Source organism: Mustela erminea, chromosome 18 (assembly GCF_009829155.1).
Source record: "Mustela erminea isolate mMusErm1 chromosome 18, mMusErm1.Pri, whole genome shotgun sequence".
Classification (NCBI taxonomy): domain Eukaryota; kingdom Metazoa; phylum Chordata; class Mammalia; order Carnivora; family Mustelidae; genus Mustela; species Mustela erminea.
The window spans coordinates 24,372,179-24,397,346 of record NC_045631.1 but is presented as its reverse complement, the minus strand read 5'-3'; the positions used below and the strand labels follow the sequence as shown (position 1 = coordinate 24,397,346).

Sequence of the window (25,168 nt, the reverse complement as noted above, 5' to 3'; positions counted from 1 at the left end):
TTTTTTTTTTAAGATTTTATTTATTTATTTGACAGAGATCACAAGTAGGCAGAGAGGCAGGCAGAGAGGCAGGCAGAGAGAGGGGGGAAGCAGGCTCCCTGCTGAGCAGAGAGCCCGAAGCGGGGCTCGATCCCAGGACCCTGAGATCATGACCTAAGCCAAAGGCAGAGGCTTTAACCTACTGAGCCACCCAGGTGCCCCTCTCAAAGAGTTTTTAAGTAACAGAACACCACTGCAATATTCTCCCAAAACCCTCCCCCATTCTCCTAACCCCTGCTATGTAAACTTAAAGGCTTCACTAAATCTTGAGTATGTAATTATCTTTTGAGGGTTCTTCAGAAATTAATCTAATTTTGATAGCTCTTGGGCAACATAAGAGGCTAGGTAATTATTCAGCTGAGGATTCAAGATAAGTAAGCGGGGTTTCTCTCCCTTCCTCCAGTATCTAATTGGCTGACTCCCTGACCTCCCTCAGGTCTTTTTCCAAATGCCACCTTCTCAGCAAGGCCTTCCCCAGCCTTTTACAAAATACAACTCTTTATCCCCAAATGTCTAGTATTGCTTAGACCTCCTCCCTACTTTATCTTCCCGTTCAGTGCTTATCATCATCTGACATGTTATACACTGTATTATATATACCTCTGCCCCATCCCTCAGAATGAGTGTTCCACGAGGGCTGCGATTCTGTCGACAGTATCCTCAGGGCCTAGAACAATGCCTGGCATGCAGCACAGACTCAATAAATACTTGCTAAGTGAATGCACGAATAGTGGGAGATGTCAATGACCAAAAAAAAAAAAAAATTCTATATAAAGTCCTTTCCATAAGATACTGTACTTTTTTTTAAAGATACTTGTACTTTTGATAATGGAAAGAAAGGATCAGGGTGAGCTTTACTTAGGTCCAGAGGGAACAATTTCCCAGCCAAGTGAAGAGAACTTATGTTATGGTACCTTGAGCTTCAGCCAGGCAAAGAAGGTTCTTATCTACCATAATTAAAATATGTCAACTTTAATGAAGAGCCAACATTTCTTCTGAAGTACTTTATCTACTACAGTGCCTATATACATAGAACACTCAATAAAAATTGGTGGTAAGTCTAACTCCGTAAACTAAAATGTGTTTAGGTGCATATGAAATTTAATAGTCAACTTGTGATGGTCAAAGAAAATTTATGGGGCGCCTGGGTGGCTCAGTGGGTTAAGCCGCTGCCTTCGGCTCAGGTCATGATCTCAGGGTCCTGGGATCGAGTCCCGCATCGGGCTCTCTGCTCAGCAGGGAACCTGCTTCCCCCCGCCTCTCTCTCTCTCTCTGCCTGCCTCTCTGCCTACTTGTGATCTCTCTCTGTCAAATAAATAAATAAAATCTTTAAAAAAAAAAAAAAAAGAAAATTTATTAGGGTTGAGCAGATCAACCCAGGTGCACCTTCCAAAATCTTTTTCAAATTCAGAATGACATGATTTCTGTATCTAATGAAAGACACCGTATACTTTGCAGGCTTCAATACATCTCCACTACTGAGTTATAGCTATAGTTCAGCTCAGTAACTAGTATCAAGCCACTTACTATGTAGCTAACAGGATGAAAAGTTTGTCGCCAAGATGAGACACTCAAAAACCCTTGTGTGCCAAATGGCCAGAAACTGCTGTATTGGAGATGTGGGACCATGATGAGGGAGACTTTAGCAGAAGGTAACTGCAGTATTCAAACAAGAAACGAAAAACACACATCTTTTAGGAAGAGCTATTTTTGCATGGTTTACTCCGCCACCTAAAATGTTCCTAAATCCAGTGAGAAAATACCACAGGGATAGCAATATCTACCCCAAAGCCACTGATCTTTGCCAACATAAGACACCCTTATTCTAATACAGACAGTAGAACTTACTCAAACAGGCAAGTCTCCCAAATACTCTCTAGGAAAACAGAACTGACCTCTGAGCCTCCCGGTCATCTTTAGGGTTATAATTAGATAGGCAGTCCAAGATGAAAATCTGGCCCCATTCAGTGCATTCATTCAGGGCTGTCAGCAGCTTGTTAATGTTCTGTGGGTTCAGATCGAGTAGGTTGCTGTTTGGGTGAGATTCACTGATTTCAGATAATGCTGCTACAGCATTAGCCACCACCTGGGAAAGAAAGAGACATGACCTTGATTTACCAAGAACAGCACAAATATAAACAAATACTCTATCTTCTTTGGATCACTTCATTGATCTCAACTCATAACTATTCCTGAACATTTCACCTAGTCAGCTAGAAACATAAACTGCTTTCAAAACAGGTATTAAACCACCAATGATGGCATATATAGCTTCCTGGTGGTCAGGAGCCCAGAATTAAAACAATTCATTTATTTGCAGATAGTCACACATAATTTGCTATTAAGACATTAATATTTTAATAATAAATTAGTAATTTTAATCAATAATTTTAATATTTTAAATTAATTTTTTCAAAGCAAAACAAATTTATTCCTATGTATTTTTATTTTTAAAAAGATTTTATTTATTAATTTGACAGAGATCACAGTAGGTAGAGCAACAGGCAGAGAAAGAGAGGAAGGGAAACAGGTTCCCCACTGAGCAGAGAGCCCCATATGGGGCTTGATCCCAGGACCCTCAGACCATGACCTGAGTTGAAGGCAGAGGCTTAACCCACTGAGCCACCCAGACATCCCTATTCCTATGTATTTTTAAATACCCAAACAGTAATATCTACTTCATTCACATATACATGCATTTGTAAACAGTAGAAAACATGCATGGGGATGATATACATCAACTTCACAAATGTCGTGACCCCTACAGAAAAAGGAATGAGCAAGAGAGCATGTATGAAGCTTTAGCTATGGTTGCAGTGTTTTGTTTTGTTTTGTTTCTCATAAGAGGAAAAAATTTATTTTGGAGATATATACACTTCTATATGGTTCCATAAAGTCATCCCACAAACTGGCTAATCCCTGTCCAGATTAGATTAGGGATTTTTAATTAATTTATTTATTTATATTTTTTAAAATTTTATTTTTTCAGTGTTCCAAGATTCATTTTTTATGCACCACACCCAGTACTCCATGCAATACGTGGCCTCCATAATACCCACCACTAGGCCTTCCCACCCCCCGCAACCCCCTCCTCTCCCAAACCCTCAGTTTGTTTCTCAGGGTCCAGAGTCTCTCATGGTTCATCCCCCCCTCCAATTTTGCCCAACTCCTTTCTCCACTCCTTCAGCCAATGTCTTCTAAAATTATTAAAATTTAATCATTTTAGCCCCTTCTACACGATCACGCTGAGCTAGTACCCGCGCCTGGAATCGGGTCGCAACCCCAGCCGCGCCTGCCGCCTGCCGCCTGCCACTGCCTCTGGACCATGGACCCCCGCAAAGTGAGCGAGCTTCGGGCTTTCGTGAAAATGTGTAAGCAGGATCCGAGCGTTCTGCACACCGAGGAAATGCGTTTCCTGCGGGAGTGGGTGGAGAGCATGGGGGGTAAAATACCACCTGCCACTCATAAAACTAAATCAGAAGACAGTATCAAGGAAGAAAAACCAGATAGTAAGAAGGTGGAGGAAAACATAAAGACAGATGAACCATCAAGTGAGGAGAGTGATCTAGAAATTGACAATGAAGGTGTGATTGAACCAGATACCGATGCCCCTCAAGAAATGGGAGATGAAAATGCAGAGATAACCGAGGAAATGATGGATCAGGCAAATGATAAAAAAGTGGCTGCCATTGATGCCCTAAATGATGGTGAACTACAGAAAGCCATTGACTTGTTCACAGATGCCATCAAACTAAATCCTCGCTTGGCCATTCTATATGCCAAGAGAGCCAGTGTCTTCATCAAATTACAGAAGCCAAATGCTGCCATTCGAGACTGTGACAGAGCTATTGAAATAAATCCTGATTCAGCTCAGCCTTATAAGTGGCGCGGGAAAGCACATAGACTTCTGGGCCATTGGGAAGAAGCAGCACATGATCTTGCCCTTGCCTGCAAACTGGATTATGATGAAGATGCTAGTGCGATGCTGAAAGAAGTTCAACCGAGGGCCCAGAAAATTGCTGAACATCGGAGAAAATACGAGCGAAAACGTGAAGAGCGAGAGATCAAAGAAAGAATAGAAAGGGTTAAGAAGGCTCGGGAAGAACAGGAGAGAGCCCAGAGGGAGGAAGAAGCCAGACGACAATCAGGAGCTCAGTATGGCTCTTTCCCAGGTGGCTTTCCTGGGGGGACCTGGTAATTTTCCTGGAGGAATGCCTAGAATGGCAGGGGGGATGCCTGGAATGGCAGGAATGCCTGGGCTCAATGAAATTCTTAGTGATCCGGAAGTTCTTGCAGCCATGCAGGATCCAGAAGTTATGGTGGCCTTCCAGGATGTGGCCCAGAACCCAGCGAATATGTCAAAATATCAGAGCAACCCAAAGGTTATGAATCTCATCAGTAAATTGTCAGCCAAATTTGGAGGTCAAGCATAATGCCCTTCTGACAAATAAAGCCCTTGCTGAAGGAAAAGCAACTTCGATCACCTAATGGATGTCGCAATAATACAAACCAGTGCACCTCCGACCTTCTCATGAAGAAAGCTGAGGTGCTGTGAAGAGAATCCCTACCCGTCTGCTCCCCATGCAACTGAAACATTCTACAATGGTTTGCCATTAGGGTATTCATTCAGATAATGTTTTCCTACTAGGAACTACAAACTTTAAACACTTTTTAAACCTTAAAAATATTTAAAAACATATTAAAAGGGTGTGTTAGTCCCTAAAAAAAAAAAAAAATTTAATCATTTTAAATTAATAAATAATTTTATAGTTTTTATCTTTAGAATCAAGACATATGAACAGTTTTAAGATAAATGAAGTTTAAACATGTACATCAGGCAGGGAAAGGACTGCAAATTTTAGGACTAAATGGGTATGCTTCTTTTGCGGGGGGTGATACTGTCAATCATGTCATGAGTCTCACAGTAAGAAAATGTGAGCTTTGAAATCTTGACATCCTGGGAGATGTTCCTCATCTGAAACCTGGAGACAATTTAATCCACCTCACAGATTAGTTGTAGTTTAAGGATCAGATCAGATGACACATGTATAAGTGCTTTCTATAAAGCCTTAGGCAAATTTTAGGTGGTACTATTACCTAACTCACCAAGACTAAGTTGCACAGTTTTTCACATTAACATCTCTGAAACTGAGATGCATCTTATAATCAAAGGCATTGTCAGTTGGGGGTGCCTGGATGGTTCAGCCAGTTAAGCACCCAACTCTTAGTTTTTGTCTCAGGTGGTGATCTCAGGGTCATGAGACTGAGTCCATGTGGGACTCCACACTCAGAGCAGAGTCTGCTTAAGACTCTTTTTCCCTCTCCCTCAGCCCCTCCCCCACCTCATGCTCATATGTACACTCTCTCAAATAAATAAATCTTAAAAAAAAAAAAGTATGTCAGTTTAATAAGAAGCACATTTCTTTCCAAGTAATACAGAAAATAATAAGGCATCTTATAACCAATGCCATCTCAGAATCAATGAAATACCGCAAATATAACCTTTCAGGCAGTATAATATATGAAAAACTGCTACCAACTATTAAGAAAGTAAACTGACTGGGTGGCTCAGTCAGTTAAGCAACTGATTCTTGATTTCAGCTCAAGGCATGATCTCAGGGATGTGAGATCAAGCTTTGTGTAGCACACCACACGGAGCATGAAGCCTGCTTAAGAGTCTCTCTCCCCTCTCTCCCATCCTTAACCCTGCTCACATGTATTAGTACTCAGTCAAAAAAAAAAAAAAAAAAAAGTAGTACAATTGCATCCTGACTTAAAGATCTGGCAATTGACTTTAGTTACAAGAAAAAAAGTGAACACTCTTTATGAAAATCATAGAGCATTTCTGATATAACTAATACATTTACAATCAATGATGCTTAATTTAAAAATTGCAAGAACACCCAAAACACACACACACACACACACACACACACACAAAACTATACTATGGTCTATACAATTGAATTTAAAGCCATATTTTTTTAAAGTACTCTCTATGCCCAATGTGGGACTCGAACTCCACCCCAAGAACAAGAATCACATGCTCTACGGACTGAGCCAGTCAGGCACCCTGAAAACCGTATTTTGCAGTGAAGCTCCCAGATGTTACTAAAGACTAGCAAGGTAATGTTAACTATCAATGAGATGTGATAAGAGATAGAATCTTCAGTAATTACACACATTAAAATGTTCTCAAAAACATCAACTCATTCTTGGTTTTTACTAAAGTGCCTTCCTAAAAGCTTGAGAAACTAAGAGTTGTGTAATTATCCTTTTGCCAACAAGTGAAGAAACATAACAGCCACAATTCAACTACTGATTTCAGTAGTCAGTTTATCTGAGTAGTCTGCAGATTATCCCAAAAGATAAATGTCTAGAGAATATGATTTTTTAATCATATAATGCACTTATGGCATAAAAGGTATATGTCACGGAGTGCCTGGGTAACTCAGTCAATTAAGTGACCAACTCCTGGTTTCAGCTCAGGTCATGATCTCAGGGTCATGATCTCTGTTCAAGTGGGATCAAGCCCTGAGTCAGGTTCCTCCCTCCACGCAGAGTCTGGAATTCTCTCTCTCCCTCTTCCTCTGCCCCTCTTTCCGCTCACATGCACATGCTCTCTCTCTAATCAATTAATAAATCTTAAAAAAAAAAAAAGTACGATGGTACAAACTGAATCATCTTCAGCTACAACTTAGTGACCATAAAATTCCAAGACGAAAAATCAAGGGCTCCTTCGTAAGTACGATTATACTATGATATGATTTTACTGTTATTAAGAAAAATCAGAAAGAGGGGTGCCTGGGTGGCTCAGTGGGTTAAGCCTCTGTCTTCTGCTCAGGTCATGGTCGCAGCGTCCTGGGATCCAGCCCCACATTGGGCTCTCTGCTCAGTGGGAAGCCTGCTTCCCCCTCTCTCTCTGTCTACTTGTGATCTCTCTCTCTCTCTGTCAAATAAATAAATAAATAAAATCTTTAAAAAAAAAAAAAAAGAAAAATCAGGAAGAATTATCTAGTCTACCTACCATATGGTAACACGTATAAAGCTCTTTTCTGACTTCATTTTTGTTTGCTATCATCAAGCATGGATTCAGTGACAAACAAAAGGCATAAAGAGTGAAATACTAATCCCCTCCATCATCTCAGGTGCTTTACATGCAGGGAAAAGACATTTCCCATGTACTACATACTTGATAGGCCTGATTATGGATAAAGGATCAAAATGTCATATCAGAAGACCAAATGCCTGTTTTCAACTATTACTGCCAACATATGCCCAATATTAGTTACTGGTTGTCCAAGAATAAAGTGTCCTACCACAGCTTACCATTTCTGCCAGTTAAATCATTTCGATGTTAAAAAAAGATTACATGTTAAATATAAAGTCTGTTAATAGGAAATGTAGAAAAAGAAAAGGTCAGAACTGAGGGAATTTAAAAAGGCAATGTGGAGGAAAGAGAACAGAAGGATGCTGAACAGAATGAACAATTAGAATTCCTCTGTCATTATTATAGGCAATTAGAAATTAAACCAAGTGTATAATGTGGCTAATGAAGTATATGTTCTGGTGGCAAAATAGGCAATTTCCACTCATTATCACATTAAAACAAAAAAAGAAATAGAGAAAAGTAAATCTAATTAAAAGATCCAGAGAGACCAGATTATAGGATTATGTTTAGAAAAGCCGGCACTGAGAAGAGAGATTACTGCCAAACAGTTCCTGAGCCAATGGCCAACCAGAGAAAAATGCATCCCCAATAACAAAATTCTGTTCCTCTAAAACTTCAAGTTCCCTCTGTTCTACCTATCCACTTTCATCTCCTAATGCTCACCGGCTGTTATGATTTCAGAAATATGAAGGTGAGCCTGTAGGGATTGCTTAGTGTTCTCCTGGTCTCACCCTAATGGAAACTTAAAATAAGCTAGTCACACCAAATGTAAAGTAGACAGAGAAAAAAGACACTTCAAGACAGCAACTGGGTGGTTAGGATATACAGGACAGCTCACCCGTCAACATTTATGCTCTGTTTCTTTGGAATTTTGTATTCTGTACATAGCAATACATTATCTATTTCTAAAAATAAACTTTAAAAATAATAGACTGAAACTTAAAATTTACTTCTTCTTTCCAGAAAGATTACTCCAGTCAGTAATTCAACATCACAAAGGACAAATCTAACCCCTTCAGTAACTGCCTTGATATACCCGTGTACTAAAAAAGGTTGTGTTTCTTTCACTTGAACCATCACTCTGAATTTGAACAAAGACTCACATGCATAACATTTCTCCCCTAGAAAACTGGCATTTCTCTTAGGATAAAAAACTGCCAAAAAGAGAACAAGAGCCTTTTAACTATAATCTCAAAAAAACCCTACAGTTCTCAATAAAGAGAGTCTTTTTTTTCTTTACATTTTATTTTTGAGTAATCTCTACAGCCTACATGGGGCTCGAACTCACAACCCTAAGATCCAGTGTAGCATGTTACAACGACTAAGCCAGTCAGGAACCCCAGAAAGAAGTTTCTAAAGAAGTTTTGCTTAAAAATTGATGAATAGGGTTTCTAAAATTAGTTTTCTTAACTAATAAATGAGTTGATGTATAAAAAGTTGGCATCTAGGTTACAAAGGAAAACATATATACCGTAAAAAAAATTTTTTTTAATTCATCTTGTCTCCCAATTATGGTGTCTCTTAGGGAGACTGCAACTAAACATTCCTCCTCCCTAGCCCACCACTGTAGACCTAATCTGTATACTTTATACAGATATTAGACACAAACATCTCTGCACATACTTAGGTACAAAAGCATACATATATAGATGCATATAAAATCACATTCCCTACTAGACAAATCTTTCTCTGCTTTAACTACAAATTTCTCTTCAATGTGATCGTTCCTTATGGACCCTTGGAGTCTGCTTAGTTTTGTTTTTTTTTTAAAACATAAGCAATTTGTGATTTACTTTCTACTATACCTCATAGAGAAGGCTGTACAAAGAGATAAAAGGCAGTTAACTGCTTAAACATATTGAACACTTACTATGCACCATTAACTCCAACAGCAACTGAGGTAGTTGCTATCAAAATCCACCTATTACAGTTATGGAAACAGGTTTCTTTTTTTTTTTTTAAGGTTTATTTATTTATTTATTTGAGAGAGTCGTGCTCGAACAAGCAGAGAGAGGAGAGGATCTCAAGCAGACTCCCTGCTGAGTGCAGAGCCCAATATAGGACTCAATCCCCGGATCCCGAGATCATGACCTGAGCCAAAATCAAGAGTCAGATGCTTAACCTACTGAGCCACCCAGTCACCCCAAGGAAACAGGCTTTAAAAATGAATTTATAAATCAGTTTAGAGAAGTTAGTGACTTGCTTAGTGAACAGCTAGAAAGGGATAGTGCTTGAATATGAACTCCAGGTTTGAGTCTGATTCCAGTTTCCGAGTACTAATCATTCTGCCTCTAGCATAAATGCCAAGAGCCAAGTGGCTTGAGCTGTGAACTTCAGCTGGGGGAAAAGGGAAAGAAAAATCAAGAGATGGGGGAGGATAATATAATCAAAACATTATTTCCAGGCAAGGTGACATGCAGATTTATACAAGGAGAAAAATGTAATCTTCTTTATATATATTTCAGAGATAATTACCTCCTGACCGCACTTAAAGAGGCAAAATTTACTATCTAGCTATAAAATCTGATTTATAAGCTACCCCTATCTGATATGTACCAACTGAGAGGACATAAATTTCACCTCACTTTTTTAAAAAAGGAGCAAGCTAGAGCTGTGGATATGGTTAAAAATGATCCCGTAAAAAAAGAACTCTAAAAGGGAAATGTAGGTCTACAGAAGGACTGGAGTGTCACAGACAGGAGCTCCTTTATGAGAAATCTCCCACCCGTGCACCAGTCCCTTTGAATGACTTTCATTCTGCACCTTCATTTCCATACCCTCAGAACCCAAGACAGAGATCACTTTCCAGAATAGTGACTTCCCCCGATTAACAAATTACTACTTAAAGAACGTTCATTTCCAGCACTGACCTTCAAAGTTACATACTCTGAACAGATTTCTACTTCTTTTCCCCTTCCATTTACAATCCTTTGGATTGATACCCTAAAGACTTAATTAGATCAAGTGAAAGCAGAATAAGTGACCGAAACTATTATACTAAAATATACAGGTGGTATATATTTTTATCTTCTTAAAAATCAGCAACATAGGGACACCTGGATGGCTCAGTTGGTTAAGCGGCTGCCTTCGGTTCGGGTCATGATCCCAGTGTCATGGGATCGAGTCCCGCATCGGGCTCCTTGCTCGGCGGGGAGCCTGCTTCTCCCTCTGACTCTGCCTGCCACTCTGTCTGCCTGTGCGCTCTCTCTCTCTCTCTCTGACAAATAAATAAAATCTTAAAAAAAAAAAAATTCAGCAACATACGATTTTCGCTTTCTATTTCACAGAGCTGCCCCAAATGAGGTGTTAAAGCACAGGGCAATGTTTATTTGTTCTAAGCATGTTCCTGTCTTTATCGGCTCCTTAAGGACACAATGACTATGTGGTACCAGTTAATTTTCTTCCCCTCAAATAAGTAAAACAGAGCTCCTACTTCAATCCAGCACACATCCAGAATGCCAGCAGATAATATGCCAACTACATTACGTTCTATAATGTGCCATCATTTGCCCTCACCTTCCCAGGAATAAGGAAGTTGAGTCAACACAGCTCATTATGACAAGAAGGTCTGCATACCTGGTAACAAGATTTACAAATAAGACTCAGTAAAATTCATTACTTAAGGTGGCTTAAGATACGGTCTGATAAAATGCAAATATTCTCAAAACCAAAATGCTACAAGTAGGTGTCTACAAGTACACAAAAGGCACTCAACAAGTGGCTTAAGATACGGTCTGATAAAATGCAAATATTCTCAAAACCAAAATGCTACAAGTAGGTGTCTACAAGTACACAACAGGCAAAGAGCCTGTTTTCCTTCCGCTCTCTCTGCCTGCCTCTCTGCCTAGTTGTGATCTCCATCTGTCAAAAAAATAAATAAAATCTTAAAAAAAAAAAAAGATTTTATTTACTCATTTGACAGACAGAGATCACAAGTAGACAGAGAGGCAGGCAGAGAGGGGAGGAAGCAGGCTCCCTGCTGAGCAGAGAGCCTGATGTGGGGCTCAATCCAGGACCCTGGGATCAAGACCTGAGCCGAAGGCAGAGGCTTTAACACACTGAGCCACCCAGGCGCCCCCTAAATAAAATCTTAAAGAAAAAAAAAAAGAGGGGCCCCTGGGTGGCTCAGTGGATTAAGCCGCTGCCTTCGGCTCAGGTCATGATCTCAGTGTCCTGGGATCGAGCCCTGCATCGGGCTCTTTGCTCAGCGGGAGCCTGCTTCTCTCTCTCTGCCTGACTCTCCGCCTACTTGTGATTTCTCTCTCTGTCAAATAAATAAATAAAATCTTTAAGGAAAAAAAAAGATTTTATTTACTCATTTGACAGACAGAGATCACAAGTAGACAGAGAGGCAGGCAGAGAAGGGAGGAGGCAGGCTCCCTGCTGAGCAGAGAGCCTGATGTGGGGCTCAATCTCAGGACCCTGGGATCATGACCTGAGCCGAAGGCAGAGGCTTTAACACACTGAGCCACCCAGGCGCCCCCTAAATAAAATCTTAAAGAAAAAAAAAGATTTTATTTACTCATTTGACAGACAGAGATCACAAGTAGACAGAGAGGCAGGCAGAGAGGGGAGGAAGCAGGCTCCCTGCTGAGCAGAGAGCCTGATGAGGGGCTCAATCCCAGGACCCTGGGATTAAGACCTGAGCCGAAGGCAGAGGCTTTAACACGCTGAGCCACCCAGGTGCCCCGAAAATTAATTTTTTTTAAAATAAATTTGCAATTGAAAGAGTAACCTTTCTAAAATTATTAATATACAACTTCACAATGACTATACAATATAGACCATAAATGGTAGTTAACTTATGAAGGGCTTCCTCTATACCAAGTTTATGATTAAGTGCTTTGCAAACCCTCTATCCTTCAATGTTCACAAAGATCCTATGATAGAAGTATTATTTATTAATAAGTTTAATAAGAAGTTTAGGGAGCTAAGAAATGCCAGAACCAGGACACAAACCCAAGTGTTTTGGCTCCAGAGCTTGAGTTTTAACCACTATGCTATACAGTACTGGGCAGGGGGGAGTAACATTTTATAATTATAAAGCACTTTTTTGTTTTTGAGATACTTTTCATACCAGTGTGAGTCAACTCTTTATAAAAAGAAGTAATTAAATGCAATTTGCTATTTTGGACTGAATCCTAGAATAGCAAAAGGACATTTGTGTTGAAACAGGTGAAATTCAAACAAAATCTGTACTTTAGTTAATAATAATGTACCCATGCTAATTTCTTAGTTTTTGACAAATGTGCCATGGTTATATAAGATGTTAACATTAAGTGACATTGAGTGAAGAATATATGAGAACTTTCTGTGCTATCTTTGCAACTTTTCTGTAAATCTAGAAATATTCATCCCAAATGAGATTAAAAAAAAAAAAAACTGTAAGTTGGTAATAATTGGTAAAATAAAAACCAATAGTGAATTTTTAAAAAGAAGTGAAAATCACAGAAAGATTTCCAGAGTTTATTATAAAGGAAAACAAAAACTCTGCTTCTCCAGTAAGCAGAGAAGGAAAAGAATTCAGATCAACCAGTGGGAAATTCAAGAGATGGGCAGTCAGCTTTATATCAAAGCAGCCCTCAAGGATTCTATTTACTCCAACCCTGCAGAAACTAATGGTGGATCCTCTTTTAGTCCCAAATATAACATTACTCACTTGGGAAATCCCAGACAGACTGAATATATTACCTCCCACATTACTGTTATTAAGTGCCTACCACAAACTGACACTCTCACACATGCCTAAAATTCTACCAGCTCTAGAACTCCTTTATGGACTTCTGGCATGAAGGGCATTATCCATTTCTAATTTCACTTATGTATGAAATTCTACTTTAAGACTCTCTCACTTATTAATATACATTTAGGGATAAGAGAAATCATACAAAGTATTAAATTAAATGCAGTCATTATGTTTTTCTATGTGTTTCTAGATCTATCTTTTACAGAAAATTTAACATAGCCCACAATGACATCATTTATACTGATAAAAATCCTTGCATTCACGGGGCACCTGGGAGGCTCAGTGGGCTAAAGCCTCTGCCTTCGGCTCAGGTCGTGATCCCAGGGTCCTGGGATTGAGCCCTGTATCAGGCTCTCTGTTCAGCAGGGAGCCTGCTCCCCACCCCCCTCCATCCATCTCTGCCCGCCTTCCTGCCTACTTGGGATCTCTGTCTGTCAAATAAATAAAATAAAATCTTAAAAAAAAAAAATTCTTGCATTCACAAAATGACCTAGAGACTTAAGTTTTTCAATATGTATCATCTTAGACTGACAACAAGCCACAACACAACTTTCTAAGGCTTAAATAAAAACTACAATGATCAGAAAGTACGTAATGTTAGCTCTGTTCCTCAGTAGCTACAGTTTATTAAGCACTTACCAAATATCAGGCATTAAATTTTTAAATTACTCTTCTTATTCGAAATAATCGAGTAAAATAGGCATTATCACACTCATTTTACAGATAATGAAACTGAAGCTCGTTTTAAACAACTTGCTCAAGACAACGTTTTTAGTGAGCAGCCACATCAGGACTCAAAACAGCAGCCACTCTGGCCCTGAAGGTCATATACTATCTCCATAAACCAAATTTTTGCAATTTAGCACTACTGGATATGGGGATGGATAACTGTTCGCCATAAGGCGCTGTCCTATACATTATAGGATGTTTAAAGTATCTCTGGACTCTACTTACTAGATGCCAGTAGCACCTCTCCCATTAGTTTAACAACCAAAAGTTCCCACGTATTATTGTCAACCGTCTCCTGGGGAGCAAAGCCGCTCCCCGTTGAGAACCGCTGTCATGACATGCTGCTTCTACATGCTGGTGTTGGGGATGGTTACCAAAAACATGTGCCTGGCAACCGACCTGTGAGCTGGAACCCGGCCCCTACCTTGGAGGCTTCTCATCCTACACCTATCCTTGGAATGGGGGTTCCACTTGTCTTTCACCTGCATGGTATACGTGACTAAACCCAGTTAAGGCCTCTTTATAAACGTTTAAGATCTGGCAGGCAGGTGTGAGGATCCATGTTGTCTTGCTGCTGCCCAAAGGCAAGCCTTGTGTGTCAGCTCTCTTTGCTTATTAGAACTGCCACCTACCAACCTGGAGGAGGCTGCCTCTCTCTTTGGTCCCTCTCTGCCCTCCACTTAAAGGGGGCTGGTTTGAGATTACACCACAGAAGCTTCCAGAAAAATGTGTAGCCTGATGATTCACAGACCTGTACCCCTGGGGCAAATAATACATTGTATGGTAATAAAAATAATTTTAAAAAAATAAAAGGGAGGAAACTGAAAGAAAAAAAAACAAAAAGAAGCTGCTGCATCCATAAGGTTTACAAACCAACAGCTGGCTAGGATACAGTTAAAGTATATAGTTTCTCTGAGAAGAGGTTATTTTTCATAAAACAACTTTCTAGAGTAAGTTCTAATTGAAAGAAGCGGGTGGTTTTAGCTAGAACCTTTGCTAAAGGCCACTGCAGGTCAAGCTGAGGCAATTCTGAGAACATACTACTTGTCCAGAACACTCAGCAAACAGAAACAGGTTTTTTATTTATTTACTATTTTGAGCTTGGCAGACAGATTCAGAGCAGTGCAAGAGGGCTTCCTGGAGGCAGCTCTCAGAGTGATGGAAGCAAAACTGAGAAGGCTTGGAAGACAGAGATCAAAGGTACAAGTCCCTAAGCCAAAGGGAAGGACTCAGGAGAACAGAGTTCACAAACAAAAGCAAACACTGCTCAGTGGGGGCTGTTGAGAGAGTCTCTGAAGTGGCTGACTCCGGCATGCACGTGTTAATGGAAGTCAGAATACATAAAAGCCTCAGAGGCAAGGAAAAAACATAGTAAGGAGGGTAAATCCTAATATGTGGGCAAAAAGCTACAGAAGAGTTACTATCGCTCAAAAGCACTTTTTTTTCTTTTAAGTATACACTTAGTGGAAATTTTAAAAATTCTGACAACTGTGAAGAAATCATGGGAGCTATTTTCCTGTAGCTCCCAAAGTGGTTCCTCATTCTGGATACAGGTATACTTTCAAAATAAAGAATAATAAAACCCGCATCTGAAAAGAAGTTTGGCTCTAATCTCTCAGAAAAGACTGTACTATATGTGTTTGCACAGTTATCAAAGTAATCAGGACATTTTAATTTAATACTGTAGCAATAATGTTAACCTTTGCCTGACGTCTACTTCATCATTACAGGAGCAGCACCAATCACTCTCGTGAGTTCCCATAAGCCAAGTATTTGAATATGTGCTTTTTTATGCAAGAGCTCAAGAAATACTCCTGACACCAGTCTACAATTGTTCCACTCATTCAAAAGAAGAGGAAAAAACTCAGGGAAGTTGAGATAGAATTTAACAAAGAATTTTTTTTACTTTCAAGTTTATCTTTTCTCTTTCAAATAGTATTGCTATGAAAGATTGCTCTAACTGGTAAAAATGGCTTAAATGCAGGAAAATGAGGCGTGATCCACCCTCCCTTCCACCAGAAAGAGAATGAAAACATATTAAAGTTCTCCTACTTGCTGCAAGGTACACTACACCCAGGAATAAGCCTGGAGATCCACAAAAGTCACAAAGTATTCAGATCTTGATCAACATTTCCCTCAGATTTCAAAGTCACTTCTGCAAGTGTTCAGGTGCTCTTACATCTAGGATGCCCTTCTGAAGTGAGCTCTAAGAAAATGACTAAGGCAGAAGCCGCTGGAAACGTTCGTTTTGCAAGAGATTCTAATATTTGCTGTTGCGGTGCTGCCACCATGTGGAACAACTTCAGAAAAAGTGGAACAAAATTACTCCTCAGGAGCAGTAAGACTCCTACCCATCATCAGAGTAAGAGCACTGAGAGGATCCCCACAGTAAAACAGATCATTAAAGGCCTTCATATGTTCAAAATTTTTACCATTTTGAGAAAATAAGACAGTTCTAAATGTGTATGTGTGAATATACACACTTAAATTCTATCATATGCGTACATCCATGAAGGCAGTGACTGATAATGGGACTCAGAACTAGGTTAGAATCCTGGCTATGTTACCACTAGCTGTCAGACTTTAGGAAAACCTTGATCTCTAATATGGAATAACCTCTACTTCACTAAGAGGATAAGAGAACTAAGTAATATAACTGAAAGCATTTAACTGGCATAGAATGCAATCAAATTTATTTATTTATTTATTTTTAAAGATTTTATTTATTTATTTGATAGGCAGAGATCACAAGTAGGCAGAAAGGCAGGCAGAGAGAGAGGAGGAAGCAGGCTCCCCGCTGAGCAGAGAGCCCGATGTGGGGCTCGATCCCAGAACCCTGGGATCATGACCTGAGCCGAAGGCAGAGGCTTTAACCTACTGAACCACCCAGGCGCCCCCAGCAATCAAATTTAAATATCCTTTTTCCTAATGACACAGTCATCATAAGTCTTAGGAACTTCTTAGGTGTTTGAACTGCTACACTTTACATTCATGCACTCCTCCGTTCCCTATCAACAGTCTTTGACCCAGTTGACAAAAAAGTAAAATCAGTGGCCTAAATGTTAGTTCTAACACTTTTAGTTAAAAAGCAGGACATCCAGTTTGAGACGAAAAGTATGGGTTCAAGATTAAAAACAGGCCTGTATGTCTGTTGACTACCTTAATCCAAGCTTTTCAGTTCTTCATTAAAATGAGAATGAAGAGTTCAAAAAATGATCTGAATATAAGGCCGGGATAGGAGTAGGGCAAGCATGGCACACCCCACTTTCAGGTTTGTGTGGGTACAGACTGACACCTGAATGTGAGCACCACCTTAAATTTTGCAGCCTGTATGCCTTGCTAGCACTCAATTGAACAGTATCAGGGAAAAGTTCTGCTACCGAGAAATCTGACAAGAATCACAAAGATTTTCTATTTATTGATTTTTAAAAGATTTTATTTATTTATTTGAGAGAGAGACAGTGAGAGAGAGAGAGCATGAGTGAGGAGGTGGTCAGAGAGAGAAGCAGACGCCCCGTGGAGCTGGGAGCCCGATGCGGGACTCAATCTCGGGACCCCCGGGATCATGACCTGAGCTGAAGGCAGTCGTCCAACCAACTGAGCCACCCAGGCATCCCAAGATTTTCTATTTAGAGGGCAATAGGTCCAATGATAATTAACGCTGATACCTGCTCTAAGAAAATTGGTAATAAAGACGGCAAAACAAAAGTCATTCCTTGGGATGCCTGGGTGGCTCAGCTGGTTGAGCATCAGCCTTCAGCTCAGGTCGTGATCCCAGAGTCCTGAGATGGAGTCCCACATCGGTCTCCCCGCTCAGTGGGAAGTCTGCTTCTCCCTCTCCCTCCACCTGCTGCTCCCCCTGCTTGTGCTCACTTTCTCTCTGTCTTCGACAAATAAATAAAATTTTAAAAAGAAAAAAAAAAGTCATTCCTGAAACAGTTTCTCAAAATCTACCAAGGAACCTTAAATTTTCTCTAAAAGTTTTCTCAAAGATAACTGAGTATAAGTGGAAAAAAGACAGTCTCTTCAATAAATGGTGCTGGGAAAACTGGGCAGCTATATGTAGAAGAATGAAACTCAACCATTCTCTTACACTGTACACAAAGATAAACTCAAAATGGATAAAAGACCTCAATGTGAGACAGGAATCCATGAGAATCCGAGAGGAGAACATAGGCAGTAATCTCTTCGATATCAGCCACAGCAACTTCTTTCAAGATATGTCTCCAAAGGCAAAGGAAACAAAAGCGAAGATGAACTTTTGGGACTTCATCAAAATCAAAAGCTTCTGCACAGCCAAGGAAACAGTCAAGAAAACAAAGAGGCAACCCACGAAATGGGAGAAGATATTTGCAAATGACACTACAGACAAAAGGTTGATATCCAGGATCTATAATGAACTCCTCAAACTCAACACACACAAAACAGATAATCATATCAAAAACTGGGCAGACGATATGGACAGACACTTCTCCAATAAAGATATACAAATGGCTATCAGACACATGAAAAAATGTTCATCATCACTAGCCCTCAGGGAGATTCAAATTAAAACCACATTGAGATATCACCTTACACCAGTTAGAATGGCCAAAATTAGCAAGACAGGAAACAACATGTGTTGGAGGGGATGTGAAGAAAGGGGAACCCTCTTACACTGTTGGTGGAAATGCAAGTTGGTGCAGCCTCTTTGGAGAACAGTGTGGAGATTCCTCAAGAAATTAAAAATAGAACTTCCCTATGACCCTGCAATTGCACTCCTGGGTATTTACCCCAAAGATACAGATGTCGTGAAAAGAAGGGCCATCTGTACCCCAATGTTTATAGCAGCAATGGCCACGGTCGCCAAACTGTGGAAAGAACCAAGGTGCCCTTCAACGGACGAATGGATAAGGAAGATGTGGTCCATATACACTATGGAGTATTATGTCTCCATCAGAAAGGATGAATACCCAACTTTTGTAGCAACATGGACGGGACTGGAAGAGATTATGCTGAGTGAAATAAGTCAAGCAGAGAGAGTCAATTATCATATGGTTTCACTTATTTGTGGAGCATAACAAAAAGCATGGAGGACATGGAGAGTTAGAGAGAAGGGGTTTGGGGTAAATTGGAAGGGGAGGTAAATTGGAAGTCTCATGAGAGACTATGGACTCTGAAAAACAATGTGAGGGGTTTGAAGTGGCGGGGGGGTGGGAGGTCAGGGTACCAGGTGGTGGGTATTATAGAGGGCACGGATTGCATGGAGCACTGGGTGTGGTGAAAAAATAATGATACTGGGACGCCTGGGTGGCTCAGTTGGTTAAGCAGCTGCCTTCGGCTCAGGTCATGATCCCAGCGTCCTGGGATCGAGTCCCACATCGGGCTCCTTGCTTGGCAGGGAGCCTGCTTCTCCCTCTGCCTCTGCCTGCCACTCTGTCTGCCTGTGCCTGCTCTCGCTTCTCTCTCTATGACAAATAAATAAATAAAATCTTAAAAAAAAATAATGATACTGTTATGCTGAAAATAAATAAATGAAAAAAAATTTTTTAAAAAGATAACTGAGTATAATATAACATTATAGTAAACTATAATGCTCTTAAAATTTCTTAACCTGTTTTTACTACAACAAATCAGGAAGTGATTTGGAGGGGTTGTCAGGGACGCCTGGGTGGCTCAGTTGGTTGGAGGGGTTTTCAAAGAGACCCACTGATGTGTTGCCTGTTTAAATTCTGTACACATAGGTATGGTGTGGGAGAAAATAGCTAAAAACAAGACTGGCACGTGTTGATAATGATTGAATCTGGTAATGTTAAATGGGTTCATTTTATTTATCTATTGTTTTCATTTAGTCACTCTAACTTCGAATATATTTGAAAATTCCCATAATAAAAAGTATAAACAAATAAATATATGTATAAATACATGTATTACTTGAGAGTATTGTGGGCAGGACAAAAACCAGTTCCTCCTCCACAATGAAAACTTAAAATAAGTCAAATTAGGCTTGCTCCAGATCATTCCATCCTCTCAACTAATCTGGATAAAGATCCAAGTGCTTGGGTACAACAAATGAACAACAAAACAAAAAAACTCTTTACTAATGGGGGCCTGGTTGGCTCAGTGGGTTAAAGCCTCTGCCTTCAGCTCAGGTCATGATCCCAGCGTCCTGGGATTGAACCCCGTGAACTCCGCATCGGGCTCTCTGCTCGGCAGGGAGCCTGCTTCCCTTCCTCTCTCCCTGCCTGCCTCTGCCTGTTTGTGATCTCTGCCTGTCAAATAAATAAATAAATTCTCTAAATAAATAAATAAATAAGACTTCTTTACTAAACCATCAGTTAGCCCCTATCCCTCATCATCTAATTTTATAGGTTCTATTTTGAAGAATTTACATTGGTATAAAAATGCCTTTTTTCTCCCCAAACTGGAATTACCTATGAGTTAGAACTCATTTTCATCTCACTCCATTCCACACTCCAAGCTCCACTGAATATGAGTGCACAATATCCTGCACATCTGGAACCCTGAAACCTGGAAGCATGGAGCCTAAACTCTTATCTTCTCATTTGTCCTCAAGTAGAAAATTTCAAAGACAGCTGCTCAGGGTAACAGTGACTCAAAAACAACACCAAAACACAACTTGGGACCAGCTAAACATTCTATAAATAGACACTAATGCCTTATAAATTTCTTTCTTTACAGAATTTTTTTAGAAAGGTGCCACATGGTCCTACTTGAGGGAAAAAAGGAGAAGCTGAATCTTCTAATACTGCTGGTGATACCTTTCAGAAGTCATGGTTTAAGCACATACACACCCAGACCAACTTCTGTGCCTAGAAGGTAGCTAGACAATTCCTGAGGTAGGTAGTACCATAATACCTTAAAAAAAATGTGGCTTTCTTCATCCTTTGACTTTGACACTAAACTTAAAGGCTCATAAACAGAAGCCAAGGCTAGTCAAAGAGTAAAATGACCCAAGTGAAATACCAAAACAGAGATCTGAGCACATGATTCACAAGTGAGAGACAATGTCTATTTCAAGGGCAAATTCCAACTCTATTTCAAAAAGTTCACAAAGAAAGTGTTCAGAGGTGATCTACTAATTAACTCAAAGTTATTCACCTCCAAGTAAATACTGTATTGGGCAAAAGGGGAAAAAAATGGCCATATTCCTCTGCCTTCTCAATAATGGTACCTAGTGATCAATCATTCCATTCGAATGAGCTCCAGTTACTCGTAGTCAACATACAACTTGGGACTTTCTCCCTTTCATTATAAGGACAAAGTTAAAAAAATTAGTAAGAGAAATAAAAGGTCCCTAAACTTTAAAGTATTATGTTCTAGCTGCCAAACATTTAGAACATAAGCTGAGAGGAAGAATTTTGTCCTGTAGAAGATTGCATTACAATAATCAAGCAATAAATATAACTTTGTTTCTATTTCTACACTACCAGAGAAGACCAAAAACATCAGAAGAAATAATCCTTTAAAACTGACATAAATTTAAGGTAAAACCCTCTTAAAAAAAGATGAAAGAACCAGTTTTTGAGGAAATACAGGGGTAGATATGATACAAAGATTTGCTTTAAGACCCTTGTATTTGCGGCGCCTGGGTGGTTCAATGGGTTAAAGCCTCTGCTTTCGGCTCAGGTCATGATCTCAGGGTCTCGGGATCGAGCCCCAACATCAGGCTCTCTGCTCAGCGGGGAGCCTGCTTCCTCCTCTCTCCTCTGCCTACTTGTGATCTGTCAAATAAATAAATAAAATCTTTAATAAAAAAAAAAAAAAGACCCTTGTATTTTAGTACTTGGTTTTCATTTCAGAAAACACCTACATAATCTGAGGGACACAGAGAATTCATGTTTCTCATAGCTAACCTTTTTCAATGCCCCAAAGATTTGTTTTAAACAGGCTTTTTAAAGGAACCTATTCTAAGTACTGCTCTCTTTATAAAAGCAGAAGCTTATTACCATTGGATTTGAATCTGCTATGAGATCCCGCAGAGAATCCAGAAATCCCTGATCTTCCACCATTTGGGCATTGATATCATGGAGTTTTGCCACACAGACCGCTGCTGTTTTCCGAACATAGGGATCTTCATCCTTCAAGCACTTGCGGAGAGGCTCACAGAGATATTCTGTAATCTTGTCCACCCGGATGCACCCCATGGTCCTGACTGCTAAGGCCCGAATTAGAGGATTGGGATCTTCACAGTCCTTTTAAAAAAGGAAGAAAGAAAGAAAAACAATCATTGACAACTACAGGTGTACACGGTGACTAAAGGAAAACAGTCTTGTTTCTATAAGCCACAAAAGAACACTTCCTTAATGTAAGCTTCCAGTTATATTCTGTATCATAACACTGATCTCCTATGCTTTTGTTTCCTAAGTACAAATCTTAGTTGCCTATTTAAGAGCTTAGGTTAGGGCACCTGGGTGGCTCAGTTGGTTAAGCAACTGCCTTTGACTCAGGTCATGATCCTGGAGCCCCAAGATCAAGTCCTGCATAGGGCTCCCTGCGCAGCAAGGAGTCTGTTTGTCCCTCTGACCTCTCTCCTCTCATGCTCTCTCTCTTTCTCATCCTCTCTCTCAAATAAATAAAATCTTTTATTTATTTATTTATTTATTTTTTACGGCGATCACAAGTAGGCAGAGCAGCAGGCAGAGAGAGAGGGGGAAGCAGGCTCCCTGCTGAGCAGAGAGCCCGATGCAGGGCTCAATCCCAGGACCCTGGGATCATGACCTGAGCTGAAGGCAGAGGCTTTAAACCACTGAGCCACCCAGGTGCCCCTAAATAAAATCTTTTAAAAAAAAAAAGAGAGAGAGAGCTTAGGTTAGGAATTTATTTAACTGTTTTACAAAACACAATGAAGAAACGCGCAGTGGGATTCAATCGAGGAGTAGGTGGAAGCTTAGTGACTTGGTATTATCATTGCCATGGCCATTAGTAGACATGCCTTAACAACAGAAAAAAGAAAAGAGGAAATGGAAAGATGTGTCCCATCCCGGAGTCAGTCTATAAATATCAAGCAGAGAGAAAAGAGGGCTGAACTTTGTGGGGCCTACAGCCAAGAAAGCAAAGGAAAACAGAAACTGGTTTAGGGCTGACCTAAGTGTCTGGAGTTAAGTAGCAGAAAAGGCCCTCTGAAGTACCTTCTCCTTTTTTTTAAAATGAGCGGTTTATTTATTTATTTAAGAGATTTTATTTATTTATTTGATAGATGAGATTACAAGTAGTCAGAAAGGCAGGCAAAGAGAGAGGAGGAAGCAGGTTCCTTGCTGAGCAGAGAGCCCGATGGGGGGCTCAATCCCAGGACCCTGAGACCATGACCTGAGCCAAAGGCAGAGGCTTCAACCCACTGAGCCACCCAGGTGCCCCTATTTATTTATTTTAAAATAATCTCCACACCCAACATGGGGCTAGAATTCATGACCCCAAAATCAAGAGTCACATGCTCTACCAACTAAGCCAGCCATGTGCCTGAACGTATTCCTTTATTAGCAAATGCTTCCAAATATAGTACAAAGAGAATGCTCCTTAAACTGCCTTACATTAAAAAATTTCTTTAAACATTATAAACCTATGTACATGCTAACTTCCAAAAAATGTAAACTAAATTATCTTTCCAATGATGTAGTCCATCTATGAACCACCAGACAGAAAGAATGAAAATGTTGTGTTCTCTGATTCTGTACTACATAGCTAAACACAGGAAAAGAACAAAAATTCCATGAGAAGAAAGCATATTGTATATTTTTCAAAACAGTCTAATAAAAGCTAATTTTAAAAATGCTGGTTATGTTTGTTTGTTTTTAAAGATTTTATTTATTTGACAGAGATCACAAGTAGGCAGAGAGGCAGGCAAAGAGAGAGAGAGAGAGAGAGAGGAGGAAGCAGGCTCCCCGCTGAACAGAGAGCCCGATGTGGGGCTCGATCCCCGGACTCTGGGATCATGACCTGAGCCGAAGGCAGAGGCTTAACCCACTGAGCCACCCAGCCACTCTGATATTTTTGGTTTTTTTAATGGAAACTAAATTTCCAACAGAGAAAAAAACACTAGTTTAAAAAAAAAGATATATATTAATAGGAACCACCTCATTATTATGTCCATCAAATCTAATGACAGGAAAAATCTGACTGCATATTCAATAATAAGAAATTTTTTAATGGTCAATTCTTTTTAGGATGTGACAATAGTATTGTAGTTATGCTTTAAAAAGAGATCTTGGGGTGCCTAGGTGGTGCCATCAGTTGTGCACTGGACTCTTGGTTTCAGCTCAGGTCATCATCTCAGGGTTGTGAAATCAAGCCCTAAGTCTGGCGCCAAGCTCAGTGCGGAGTATGCCTAAGACTCTGTTCCCCCACCCTGCCGCATCTGCGCTTACACACTCTCTCTCTCAAATAAATAAATCTTTAAAAAGAGATCTTACTCTCACAAATATAAGGATGAAATGATTTTTCATCTTTATGATGTTTGGGATTTGCTTTAAAATTATCCAGTAAGAAGGGCACCTGGGTGGCTCAGTGGGTTAAAGCCTCTGCCTTCGGCTCAGGTCATGATCCCTGGGTCCTGGGATCGAGCCCTAGATCGGACTCTCTGCTCAGCAGGGAGACTGCTTCATCCTCTCTCTCTCTGCCTGTCTCTCTGCCTACTTGTGATCTCTCTCTCTGTGTGAAATAAATAAAATCTTTAAAAAAAAAAAAAATTATCCAGTAAGAGAAGAAATGGGAGTTAGGAGAGCATGTATGGGGAGAGTACATTAAATAAGACCGGGCTTGGGTTGGTAACTACTGAAACTACAAGATGGGGATTTAGGAATTTATAATACTATTTCCTCTACTTGAATATGTTTGGAAGTTTTCATAATAAAAAAAAAAAAACTGAGTGTTAAGAACTATTAAGTAAAACAAAACAGAAGTAGTCACTCCTGCAGTTTCCACTACTTCTGACCCATAAGCATAATTTCTCCAAACATAAAACAGATAAAGCCCAGGTTACTGAAACTGCAATGATACTCCTAACCTTTGTGAGCCTGGCAAGGTAAAACACTGAGGTTTCTTCACCTGGCTTTCTTCTCCCATCTGGCAAGGATGCACCAAGACCAGCTAACAGAAGGCTCTCCATATGGTTTGAACTGGATGACGAATGCTGGCATAAAGAATGCTTAAAAACATGAACACTCCTAGTCACTGCCAGTACTTCTCTAGAAGTCCTCTTTTGGAACAGAGGTGGCTTATTTGCAATGCAGACATTAATTATATCAAGAAACACTTCTGAAAAGGTTACTTGAGGTAGATGATTCCTGGTTCCTGGGAAGGGGGGGAAATGTTACCTTCACAAAGCTGTTGACAGCCATGATGGCCATGTCTGGCTGACTCTTGGCGTAATTCATCAAATAGAGATAAACAAGTTTCTTTAATTCCAGGTTGTCAGTTTGCATACAGTTCACTACATCTGGAAACAGAGAACTGAGAAGACAGGAGAAAAGAGAAAAGGAAAATGA

General features: G+C 40.0%; 1 protein-coding gene and 1 pseudogene across 2 annotated transcripts in view; one reads left to right on the top strand and one right to left on the bottom strand.

Annotated features, from left to right (window-relative positions):
* Positions 1–25,168, bottom strand: part of AP2B1 (adaptor related protein complex 2 subunit beta 1) — a 129,130-nt gene that overhangs the window by 86,225 nt on the left and 17,737 nt on the right. For both annotated transcript variants that reach the window (XM_032319599.1, XM_032319600.1), the window contains exons 4-6: positions 24,998–25,133; positions 21,635–21,880; positions 1,935–2,125 (exon numbers count right to left, since the gene is read on the bottom strand). In XM_032319599.1, coding sequence (XP_032175490.1) covers positions 1,935–2,125; positions 21,635–21,880; positions 24,998–25,133 — 573 coding nt within the window. The remainder of the gene's footprint in view (positions 1–1,934; positions 2,126–21,634; positions 21,881–24,997; positions 25,134–25,168) is intronic.
* On the top strand, positions 3,316–4,737 carry LOC116577001 (annotated as a pseudogene).